Source organism: Henckelia pumila, chromosome 3, assembly GCF_033568475.1.
Source record: "Henckelia pumila isolate YLH828 chromosome 3, ASM3356847v2, whole genome shotgun sequence".
NCBI lineage: Eukaryota > Viridiplantae > Streptophyta > Magnoliopsida > Lamiales > Gesneriaceae > Henckelia > Henckelia pumila.
The window spans coordinates 39,623,508-39,635,882 of NC_133122.1; the positions used below are offsets into that span (position 1 = coordinate 39,623,508).

At 34.7% G+C, this 12,375-nt stretch overlaps 3 protein-coding genes across 7 annotated transcripts; all 3 read left to right on the forward strand.

The window, feature by feature from the left end:
* Positions 1 to 147: 147 nt before the first annotated feature.
* Positions 148 to 2,436, forward strand: LOC140892648 (probable ribosome biogenesis protein RLP24). The gene is made up of 5 exons (XM_073301593.1): positions 148 to 229; positions 858 to 962; positions 1,618 to 1,731; positions 1,842 to 1,978; positions 2,074 to 2,436. The coding sequence occupies exons 2-5, from the start codon at positions 882 to 884 to the stop codon at positions 2,243 to 2,245; spliced, it is 504 nt and encodes a 167-aa protein (XP_073157694.1). The 5' UTR covers positions 148 to 229; positions 858 to 881; the 3' UTR covers positions 2,246 to 2,436.
* Positions 2,437 to 2,801: 365 nt separating this feature from the next.
* On the forward strand, positions 2,802 to 8,767 carry LOC140887906 (E3 ubiquitin-protein ligase SINAT2). 4 transcript variants are annotated; one of them, XM_073295497.1, is made up of 4 exons: positions 2,802 to 2,886; positions 7,133 to 7,423; positions 7,622 to 8,005; positions 8,258 to 8,767. In XM_073295497.1, the coding sequence occupies exons 2-4, from the start codon at positions 7,220 to 7,222 to the stop codon at positions 8,573 to 8,575; spliced, it is 906 nt and encodes a 301-aa protein (XP_073151598.1). In that variant the 5' UTR covers positions 2,802 to 2,886; positions 7,133 to 7,219; the 3' UTR covers positions 8,576 to 8,767. The 4 variants fall into 4 exon arrangements, with proteins under 4 accessions (XP_073151598.1, XP_073151596.1, XP_073151599.1 ...); XM_073295495.1 differs by lacking the exon at positions 2,802 to 2,886 and adding an exon at positions 5,685 to 5,822; XM_073295498.1 differs by lacking the exon at positions 2,802 to 2,886 and adding an exon at positions 5,980 to 6,340.
* Positions 8,768 to 9,734: 967 nt separating this feature from the next.
* Positions 9,735 to 12,258, forward strand: LOC140886289 (probable protein kinase At2g41970). Of its 2 annotated transcripts, none has more exons than XM_073292817.1 (8): positions 9,735 to 9,783; positions 10,050 to 10,252; positions 10,402 to 10,655; positions 10,731 to 10,857; positions 10,928 to 11,201; positions 11,553 to 11,685; positions 11,799 to 11,885; positions 11,975 to 12,258. In XM_073292817.1, exons 2-8 carry the CDS (start codon positions 10,141 to 10,143, stop codon positions 12,098 to 12,100), a joined length of 1,113 nt encoding a protein of 370 aa, XP_073148918.1. In that variant the 5' UTR covers positions 9,735 to 9,783; positions 10,050 to 10,140; the 3' UTR covers positions 12,101 to 12,258. The 2 variants fall into 2 exon arrangements, with proteins under 2 accessions (XP_073148918.1, XP_073148919.1); XM_073292818.1 differs by lacking the exon at positions 9,735 to 9,783 and adding an exon at positions 9,820 to 9,851.
* Positions 12,259 to 12,375: the final 117 nt, after the last annotated feature.

Sequence of the window (12,375 nt, forward strand, 5' to 3'; positions counted from 1 at the left end):
GGACTAAATTGGGTCGATATAAGAACGGAGGACCAAATCAGGAACGAGATGTAAAATGAGGGATCAAATTGGGAATTATCTCATTTTTTTATTAAATAAATAAATATATATTTTAATAGTTTTAAAGATTTTCCAATCAACTATTCCATTTCCAGCTCCTCTTTTTTCACTCTAAGCCCTAATATTCTAACCTCTCTCGGCCATCTTCTTCGCCTGCTCGCAGATAATCGTAAGTCACTCGTTCTAGATATTCTTATGGTATAAAATACAAAACGAATAATTTGTGAATTTGAATCGTTGTATGTGTGAATTTGAATAGTTGTATGTGTGAATCGGGTTCTATGTTCAGTTTGCTCGTCTTTTGACTTTTGAAATTTAACGACTCATGAGCAGTTGAATATCTGCACCATCTTGTCTTCATGAAGTTCCAGTGCTGCAAATAAGAATTTTTTTTTTACTTGCAATGAGCTGGCTGGTTTTAATGTTTTGTTTAACTTTCTTTTCTAATGTAATGAATATGTGTTAGTGTTAGTTCAAATCAATTGCATCTATGCATACAAAATGCTCTCAACTTATGTTTATGGTCTTAACGGTCTTATATGTTCTCTTTTGAGCTTAGAATGCTAATATTTTTAATCTCATCTTTATTTTGGGTTATTGTTTGCTGCGTGATTCGGGTTTTCGTATGCATATTTCAATTTACTCCTATTGTATTGGTTCTTAGTTTCACTTGTTGACAAACTAATGTATAGCTGGAAAGACTGGCGAGTTACAAAGTGAAGGGACTAATTTAGAACGTTTGCTATTTTTTTGCCATTGACTGAATAACCAAGAGGTGGTGTTCTTTACTGGAACAGGGTGGTTTATGAAATAGAGGAACCATGAGGTTGGAGAAGTGTTGGTTTTGCTCTTCTACTGTCTATCCCGGGCACGGGATTCAGTATGTTCGAAATGATGCCAAGGTAAAACTTGAGAGTTTTCAGTCTTATCTATTTCTCTATGATAGAGTTTTGGTTATTGCCAAAATTGTGGTTAAATTTGATTTAAATTTGGAGTGGCTCATGGATGATCATATCAATTAAAAACTTGACATTTAATGTGGTTATTTTTCTCTTGAGTACAAGTGGATCGGTCAAAAACTTTGTTTCACGGTTTCAAAATTTTGTTTCGCGGTTTCACTCATGTGAAGCTTAAGTATATCTGATATTTTATTTTGTTTACTGGAATGATTGATGAGAAGGATACCAGTTGTCTTCAAGTGTCTGTGAAGATGTAGACTTCTAAATTGGAAAGTGCTCGAGCTTGAGGGGAAAATTTGATTATGAATTTGACATAGTTTTATATGTTGTTATCACATTGTTTTATGTTGTTGAGTAGGCTGCCCTGCCATTTGCAACTAAGCTGATGTATGTTGATCACGTATAGGCTGATCAGTTGGGGATTTTGTTCCAGTAATTGAACTCTGGGATGACGTTCAATCAAATTTTGATTCTCAGATGTATATGAAAATAGAGATTCAGTGCTTTCTCTCAAAACTTGGTTATTAGCCTGTTGAGTGCTTGTTTTGAGTTTTTCTGCAATTTGAGTCCTTAAATGGCCAACTATTTGGCTATGCAGATCTTTAGGTTTTGTCGTTCGAAATGCCACAAGAACTTCAAGATGAAGAGGAACCCTCGTAAAGTAAAATGGACCAAGGCTTACAGACGGCTGCATGGCAAAGACATGACTCAGGTAAGAATTATCATTACTAATTCTCCATTCATATATTTTTTATGATCTCTTTTACTCGATTCAACTGCAACAAGATGATATCTCTCATTGGCTTTGTTTGAACTTATAAGGATGCAACATTTGAATTTGAGAGGAAACGCAATAGGCCTGAGAGATATGATAGGAATGTCACAGAGAACACTTTGAAGGCTATCAAGAAAATTGATAAAGTCAGGGTTGATAGGGAAGCAAGACACCATGCCAAGAGGTTCTTCCTTGCTGATTATTGCCAACCATTGAATGCTTTTGCTTTTTGTCAATTTTTATTTAGTGGTTATTGACCTGTATTATGATATTGGACAGAATGAAGGGAAAGAAGGTCCAGTTACAGAGAGAGGCCGTGAAGGAACTGGAGCAGAGCATTCACATGATCAAAGCTCCTACTGTTCTCCTGCAAGATCCGTCGCTCACTTTACCAAAGATCAAGGTTCAAGTTTATCAGCAGCAAACCGAGGACAATCGCATGGAGGAATAATTGAATATTGCCGGCTTGCTATCTTTTTACTTCCAGATTTCCTGTTCTATGAGTGTAATGAAATTGAATTTTTCATCAAACACCTAGAATTTGACCATGTGATTATTTGGATCTTTTGTATCAATGGATAGAGAAAAAAATTTGTTAACCGAAATAGGAAAACCAAGTACACCACATTGAAAGTGAAGCTTTTCTCTTACAAGAAAAGCACAAGGCTCCTTGGTTTTTAAGGCTAAAACTTCAAGTTCATACTTCATATGTATTCTGCGAATCCTTCTCCACTTTCCACACACGTAATTAACCATAGAACAATGTCAATTCCACAAATTTAATCGGATTGATGACTTAATACAATCTAATATTAGGAATTGTCAAAAATAAAATAAAAAATCAATCTAAAACGTGGATAATAATAAAAGATGTACGAGACAGAATAATTATGCATCTGCTCCTATGGCCCCTACGTTAGTACTGATAGTTACACTGTGATAGAACATGGATGCTGATAGAAACAGCAAGCATGACGAGTTTTCGCTTCTTTATTGCAAATCACACGCCTGTTTTCACTCATTCTAATAGAAAAGGTTTATGTTGTCCAGCCTTTTGATCGATGGCAAAATCAATTTTCAGCTGGAATTAAGGTGAATCTGTCTTCCTATTTGCTTCTATTTTATATTATCAATGCTTGCGTGATTATTCCAGTGATAAAGTGGAAACTGAAAATAATTCATTAAAAACAAAGTGGCAACTAAACTCGTGCTTAAGTGGTTTCTGGAAATATTACCTTTACTGCAACCTTTACTGCAATGGTCAAGGCTACAAATGAACAACCTGAGGGGAGTACTAAGGAAATATTTGAACTTGGTGTTCAAGCTGGCTACATGTTTGATTTGAGAGTGTGATGCACACGAGTATAAAATGCTCCAACTAATAATGCTTTTGGCTCAAGCTTGAATTTTGAGCTAAATAAAGTACTTGAAATTACATGACTAGCTGTGAAAGTCCTGATTAATGATAAAAGCAATTAGCTTTGTTGCTCATTTTCTTTTCTTTTTTTTAATGAACAAAGAATTCATTTAAGATAAATGGGTATAAATACAACTACACCGGGCATCTCCGGGTGATTACAATAACTCGAAATGCAAGCTAACAAAGCCCATGAAGGCACAACATCATAGGGAAAATGGTAAAGGAAATCATCTGAGCTAATTCTTCGTTGCTAATCTTCACATTTTGCTATTGATTCTTTGGTGTTTACAACTATCGGCTGTTGATTTATCAAGATAGCTCAAGTGATATCTCACGTTCATTGAAATATAAGTACTAGGAATTGATTTTCAGTAAATCCCGCGTTGGATTGGTTTTCCAAAGAAAATAAAAAGAATTAGCCATGTTCAAGTTTTAGATAAAAAAATAAAATAAATGAAACCAATCCAAACCGATTACATTAATTAAAAAATTATGTAGTAAATTTTTTTAATTTAGTTTATTTTTTTGATATAAAGTATATTCTTTGATTTTTAGTTTGTATTGTATTATTAATGAGCTTTATAAACAGTATAATTATATTAAAATTTGATTTATTGCAGATTTTAGCTCAAATAAACTTAACCATTGTCGGAAATTTTTTAGTTTTTTAATAAATTATAAAATTATGTAACTTGAACACTTCAAAAAAAAATTTGTAACTTGCATAGTAATTTTATTTATGATATTCACTAATAACTATTCTAGTTTATGATCGAATAAAATGTAATTTTTTTGGTGTCAATTGCGCTACTTTTTCAAATTTACAGTATCTCATGCAATAATTTATAATGAAATTCAAATTTTATTATTCAATATTTAAAAATAATTATCCAAATCAGGCTGAACCGAATCAAACGAAATTCATGGTCTGATTAGAGATAAGTCATAGTTTGATTTGATTTAAAATTTTATAAACCAATTAATATGATTTTTTCGAATTTTCATGTAAATCCGAACCAACTTTTAGAGTCGAATAATTTTAGGTTTGCTTAGATATAATGATTTTAGATACATAGATTTTGATTGTATTTATATTTATGATTAACGATGAAATAATATATCAAATTCTAAATTCATAACTATTTATTTACACATTTGAAATGAATCATTCTTGGATACATAGATTTTGATTGTATTTATATTTATGATTAACGATGAAATAACATATCAAATTCTAAATTCATAACTATTTATTTACACATTTGAAATGAATCATTCTTGGATGAACTTGAAATATATTTTAATTAACATTAAATATAGAGATGTTAAAATGGGTTAGCGGGGCGGGCCGGCCCACAACCCGTCGCAACCCACCATTAGGCGGGGCGGGACAGGTCGGCCCATCTTTTAGACGGATTGGGAAAACACCAATCCAACTCACCTATTTTAGGTGGCGGGACGGGCCAACCCAGCAGGCCTACGTGTAATTTGGCGGGTTTTGGCGGGCCAACCCGCAACCCACCACAATCCACCATTAGGCGGGGCGGGCCGGCCCAATTTTAGGCGGGTTGAGAAATCGTCAACCCAACCCACCTATTTTGTATGGTGGGGCGAGCCAACCCGACGGGCCTAGCCCATTTTGACATCTCTAATGAAATATTGTATAAATATGAAAACAATAGATTTGATGTTTATGACCTAACTTTCTCTCCAATAATTGTCTGAAAAAATTTGTGTTTGAATTCCCTGATCCCAAAAAAAAAAAAAATTGGATACTCCCTAGGCCCACATATTTTTTTTTTCGAATGAAATTGAGTATAAAATATTGGAAATATGATACTAATATATGATATTTTGAGTACTAATTATTTTAAATTTGATACCAATATATGTTTTTTTAGCACTCAGATATACATGCAAATATTGGTATTAATGACACATTTCTCTTTTTGGATGAAAATTATTACAAAACATTGAAAATATGATATTAATATATGATATTTTGAGTACTAATTGGTTTAGATTTGGTACTAACATATGATTTTTGAGTACCTAAATATGTGTTGTAAGTGTTGATATTAATAAAATTATTTAAATTTTATACTCAAAATCTTATCTTTTGTATCCGATCTAAGCTAGTTAATTGCTCAACTATCATATATTAGTACTATATTTTCAATGTTTTGTAAATATTTTTATTAGGTTGATCAAACATCATATATTAATACTATATTTTCAATGTTTTGTACATATTTTCACTAGTGAATTTTTTTTAGATGTGCAAACACATTAAATCTTGCTCTGAGACATGGACTGAATGCAAATTCCAATTTAAGTTTATGGATTTAAAGCCAATTTGCCCTTAACGTAATTACTACCGAACCACCATGTCAAAGGACAACAGAAAAAAATTAAATTGGCCTGACAAAAAATTAAAATTTTAACTGCTCCCCATTCCCATGGCCAAAATCAATTTAAGAATTCGATTCACATAAAAAAAAATAATAATTAAAAAAGACTCTGTTGATCGAGAAGACGAAGTACTGCGTGGCAAAATGACAAATGGGTTTGAACTGCATGGTCGTTTTAAAAAAAAATTCACTCCCGGGTAATCCGCGTTGGTTCTGGCAAATACTATGTCAATATTTTGTAATTTTTTGTGGAATTATTTTTGTTTATTGGTTGTTTCTTAAGCAAGTTTGCTTATTGATTTTCAGAGTGCAGTTTGGATTTTTCTTGGTTTTAATTTAATGTGTTGATAAGAACAGTGTCGTTTAAAAGTCCGAAGTCTCTGTTTCTTGGTTTCGTTTTGGTCAAGGCTGTATTTTGTTTTGGTTATGGTGGAATAAAAAAACGAAGCTTTGAATCTTTTTGTTTGAATTGATGATTCTAAAAGACTTGGTGTATTAAAATCTCAAGTGGGTATCGCATTTTGGCTTCTTCGCACATGTTTTTTTTTTACCTATTTTTTATTTTAAATTTTAAATTTTTGGTTCCTATTATTGGTGCAGTAACATTTTTGGGAATGCGAGATACGTTTGTTTTTATGGTGGTTTCTTTTTCTCCAGTGAAAGGGTTCTTGAATGGTTCAACTTTTGCTGCAACAAATTGCTTGGTTCTGAGTAGGTTGGGTGAAGCAATTGGAGTTATAATTTGTATTGGTGGCTTGTTGCTCTGTGGTTGAAAATTACCAACAAACAATCATTTATCACTTTAAAATTGTAATTCTTGATTGCTTAATTTATTTGGAACATAGAATATTAGTTATGGGTGGTGGAACAATCATTATGGTTGTTGTTTGCTTGTTTGGTCAGCACTTCTTTAGTATTGTCTGGATGTACTTGTGTGGATTTTGTTTTTGTGTTTGTTGCTGCATATTTGTATATATTCTACGCGTGAAATTACCCTCGTGGTTTGATTTTGATTGCCTTTACCATCATGGTAATTGGAAACCTTCATCCGTCTCATCCGACTGTCTTTCATTTTATGTGTGCTGCCGATGTACATGGGCGTTCTTCTATCTTAATGATTTGTGAAAGAACAGTTCTAAGTTTAGAAATCACTTTGAAACTTCAAATTATTAGTGAATGGTGTTTTGTATTCGTGTTTTATGTCATGAAAGCAACAAATCCTTAGTCCTGAAAATGAAAGCTGTATTTTCAGATTTTTTTTAGATGGTTGGTGCTTGTACCTAATTGCGTTTTCCTTGATTATCTACTGAACGCCTGAAACCCCACAAAGTGGTTAGATCGATAAGTTAAAAACACACAAAAATTAATTATGTGCTTAGGTTTACATCGTTTAATCATTGTCATTAGTTTTGTGGTTTCTGTCCTTATCGTGCTGCTTTTAGTCGGCCAATTGTTTTATTCTGTATCAATGATTTCTCATGGATTTGTTTTCTATTCTTGATGGCAGGCTATATGTACATTGCTAAAGAAACTGTTTCAGCGTCTAATTGCAGTGACTAGCTAGGAATAATATTGGAGGATATCTTCGTCAATAATGGCTCCAAGGGCTGGTTCTCGCACTGATGCAACTGAATCACACTCGAAATATGATAGTTACAGAATGTTGACGAAGGCAGATGATATTGTTCATAATCGAAAAAACGCAGTTGTGCTCCGTGAAAAACATGGTGTAAAGGGTGTCCAAGAACTTCTTCAATGCCCGACCTGTCCAAATTCAATGTCTCCACCCATTCAGCAGGTCTATACATGACTAAACTTAAATATTTTCGAGAATTCATGACACAGATGCCAATGGTAGAAAATTCCTGATCTTGGGACATTTTGAGGTTTTGATTGCTAGATTTGTTATTAACTCGTGGCATTGCATCTTTTTTTCATTTACATTTGTTTTTGCCTCTGTGATTCGAATACACTACATTTAAAACATTTTACGCAGTGTCCAAATGGTCATACATTATGTGCAAACTGCAAAAGGCTTCACTACTGCTGCCCAAGTTGCCAAATTGAGCTTGGAAACACAAGGTGTTTAGCTTTGGAAAAAGTGGCTCAATCGTTGGAGCTTCCCTGCAGATACCAAAGCTTGGGCTGTAACATTTTATTTCCATACCACGGCAAGATTAAACACGAAAAGAATTGCCCCTTTCGGCCTTACTCTTGTCCACATGCGAGTTCTGAGTGTCCTGTAACAGGTGATATTCCATTTCTTGTTGCTCATATGAAAGAGGATCATGCTGTTGATATGCATGATGGATGCACTTTCAATCATCGATACGTTAAATCAAATCCCTGCGAAGTCGAAAATGCTATATGGATGTTAACTGTAAGTAAATGGCTTCCATACTTGCGAATTACTGATCTATGTTTATAACAAGAACCTGCTCAGAAAATGTAGTACTAAGTAGCTGCACATACCTCATTTGTCGATAAACAGTCATAATGAGACAGAATCCAAGTAATTAAGCACAAGGTTTTGAGAACGTCCACATCCTCCATCGTAGGTCATATTACACAAACTTGTAAGCAAGTCTCAAACTTCAATACCAACAGTTCCATGTTTTTTTACCTCATGCAGGTGTTCAACTGTTTCGGTAGACAGTTCTGTTTGCACTTTGAGGCTTTCTTACTCGGAACAGTACCTGTCTACATGGCCTTCATTCGTTTTATGGGCGAGGACTGCATCGCCAAAAAGTTCAGCTACACATTAGAAGTCAAAGCCTGTGGCCGCAAGTTGGTATGGCAAGGCGTTCCAAGGAGCATACGCGACAGTCATAGGAAAGTTCGTGATAGTCAAGATGGACTCATTATCCCAAGGAGCTTGGCTCTCTGTTTCTCTGGTGGGGACCGTGAACGACTTAAATTGAGAATGACTGGACGAATATGGAAGGTGTAAGATGACTGGACGAATATGGAAGGTGTAAGAACGAAAACGGTATATTATTATGTAGGAATAGTTGTACAGTCTGTCGAAATACCGTCATTTTGATCCTTAAAGTTAAAAGTATTCATGATCTGTAACCTTTTTTGGCCTCAAGGATGTTAAGATAGGTTACATGTATTTGGATGGCAAATCCTTGATATATAATTAAATGCATCTACTTATTTACCTGCTCGTCGTCATAATCTTGCCTTTGGATTTTGTCATCTGCATTGCATTAGTTAGCCATTGTGTCATTTGTGGTGCAAATCGCAAAACGTACGTAGTTCTAGAAATTAATATGGAAAATATGACGATAGAGATGAAACGGACAATGGGTTGATTCGATACATTCTTCGGATTGATCTAGTGACATATAATGAACTATATCTTATTTTTTTCGCGTGGGATTTTCTATATGAAAAATCAGATGTGAATCACAATGTACATCATTGGATCAACTTTTAAGATGTGAATCACATTGTATGTCATTGGATCAGACAATGTCACGAGGCCTACTTGGTTTAAAAGCAGATGAGATAAAATCTGAAATTTTTTTAAAATTATTAACGACATTTTATTATTATTTTTCAGCTTTAAAGGGGAGGGCCAAGTAATTTTGATTTAATTAAAATGAAAGTATACTTGATATATATTTTTTTGTTGAACAAATAATATGATCGTTAAGCTTAACTTGGATCATTACAAATATACATTGTAGATATCACTTATTCGTTATCGATGTTATCGATGCGAGGACTTGATAATCGTCGTAAAACAAAGTATAGCTGTATAAACAATTTGGTTCTATGGAACAATTAGCATAGATTTATAGAAGAAAATTAATGAGTAATTAATCATGGTTATTTTATTGAAAAATCATTGTGAATTATGGTTGATAGAATAAACAAAACTATTTTATAGAAGTATATAGTGAATGGATTTATTTATTTATTAGACGTGCAATATTAAGGCATGCACGTAGGCAGTAGGTTGGGTGTTATATATTATTAGCGGTCAAAAGGACTTCTGCATGCGACATTCCCGCGAGGCTCAACATTGGATTCAAAGCTTCCTCGTGCCTTTAATTTGCCCCACACAATAGATTCAGAAAAAAAAAAAAGAAAAAAAAAAAAAAAAAACAGACTTTCTTCATTCTTGAAAGTCTAAATTTGGTTCATTTTGTAAGTTTTTCGTTTTCATATTTCTTGAACATTCATGGGATTTCGGGTTTTAATCGGATTGCATGCATGTATGGTTTTCTGAATGTTAATCTACATTTGCTTTTGCTTTCATTCTCTTTTCTTTTTCCAAGCAAGTCTATTGTTAATTTGTTATGACATTCTATGGAACCGACATAATAATTATATTATATGTTATTATTTGCTGTTAAATCCATGCCTGCATTGGACAGTATCTGATGATGGTCTCATATATTTTCTTGACGCAGCAAAAATTTGTCAAAAGATGCAAGATTTAATATAGAAATCTGGTATTTAGTTTGGCTAAAATTGTGTGACTGTGCCTTCCAAGATTGAAGGATGTTGTGCTGTGGAGGTGCAGAAGAGGAAAGTTTCAGTGGTCCTCCGGCGAACCAATATACCGCCCCGCCTAAATCCGGAAACCCGTATCATGGAGGAACGAATACTGGAGGTATTATTAGTCTCTTGTCATTTTATATATCATGATGAATTTCATGGCAATCCTTGTTCGTTGATACGAAAATTTATCGTGCTTATATTATGAAAAATTTTGGGATAGTTGATCGTTGTAGCGGTTGTTTTTGGTTCGGTTTTGTTAAGGTAGCGAGAGAGGAGAGCCAAGAACGTCTGCTGCAAGAAATGGAGCTCCTCAGAAGGTTTTACCAATTGAGACACCAGCACTGTCATTGGATGAACTAAATAGATTGACTGGTAATTTTGGAACCAAATCTCTGATTGGTGAGGGCTCGTATGGTCGAGTGTTTTTAGCGAAGTTGAGAAGTGGGCAGCAAGCAGCAATCAAAAAGCTTGACACCTCTTCAGCACCCGAGCCCGAATCTGATTTTGTAGCTCAGGTATTTGATTATAGTGCTTTAGCTCTTGGATGTAACAATGGTTAGTTTTTGCCTAAAATAATGTGATGCATCCAGTTATCCTCGGTTTCGAGGCTCAAGAACGAACATTTCGTGGGGTTGCTTGGGTACTGTCTTGAAGCAAACAACCGAATCTTGGCGTATGAATATGCCACGATGGGCTCTTTACATGATGTTTTACATGGTATGTCCAAGTATGCATATTCTTGATTTCAATGAAGAACAAATTTGATTGTTGCTCTGTTGCGTTCCAGGTCGGAAAGGGGTGCAAGGGGCGGAACCTGGTCCTGTTCTGACCTGGAATCAGAGAGTGAAGATTGCTTATGGAGCTGCTAGGGGCATCGAATATTTGCATGAGAAATGCCAGCCTTCAATTGTCCACCGCGATGTTAGATCCAGCAATGTGCTTCTTTTCGATGATTTTGTAGCCAAGATTGCGGACTTTTGCTTGACAAACCAGTCATCAGATACGGCCGCTCGACTGCATTCAACGCGAGTCCTTGGGACGTTCGGCTACCACGCTCCAGAGTAAGTTAATACTGAATCTTGATATAATACTAGTACATAGCCCAAGACATGCTTTTTATATGCATAATAGTGATAAAAAAAAAACAATTTTGTTTTTAAGAGAAGTTCTAGTTGTGAAAGAATTTCTATAAGATGCCATTGATAAACAACAGATAATGTTCAAAGGAAGTGTAATCAATTCAGGAAAAGTAAAAAAATATTTCAATATAAGACCACCAAGTTGTTCCTCTATTATGAACAAGTATAGACATAGATAATGATACATTGTTCATGCAGTCCCAAATCTTTAAATATCCCCGGTCAGAAAGAGTGATTTTGCTTGAAGTTTTAAGATATAATGTGATGCTACAGGTACGCCATGACGGGACAAATAACTCAGAAAAGCGATGTATATAGCTTCGGCGTGGTTCTCTTGGAACTTCTGACCGGGAGAAAACCAGTCGACCACACGATGCCTAAAGGACAACAAAGTCTTGTTACATGGGTACGGTCTTTTTTCTTTTCTTTTCTTCTCTTTTCGGGCTAAACAATATGTCTCACAGTCTTGATGGTAATTGACCTTATAATAACTCCAACTTATTGATCTTATTTCTTCAGGCTACTCCAAGACTTAGTGAAGATAAAGTGAAGCAATGTGTTGATCCCAAGCTAAACAATGATTATCCACCAAAGGCCATTGCAAAGGTTTTAGTCTAGTGTAATATATACATCAGAAACAGATTTATGATTTGAAATCTTCTTTGAATTCTTATCTTCATGGTTTCTTTGATCAGATGGCAGCTGTTGCAGCACTTTGTGTGCAGTACGAAGCCGACTTCCGGCCGAACATGACGATTGTCGTCAAAGCTTTGCAGCCGCTTCTCAACTCTAAACCAGCTGGTCCTGATTCTAATTCATAAGAATTGAGCTTATGTGATATCTGGAAATTGGCTCTGAGTTCCGAGCAAACACCAAGTCTTGTTTCTTGGTTTAAAGAACCAAAACTAAGAACTTTGGCATTGTTTAATTTACTACTATAGCAATACTGTGTACTACGATATCTGATGCCTGCTGTCTAGATGAGTGTGTTGGTAAAGTTTCTAATTTTCATTTCGAATTGGGATGTAGCAAACTCCTTTTTCTTGAAATCTTTGTTGATATTGGATTTAATATTTGAATTAGTTCTGTCATTCTG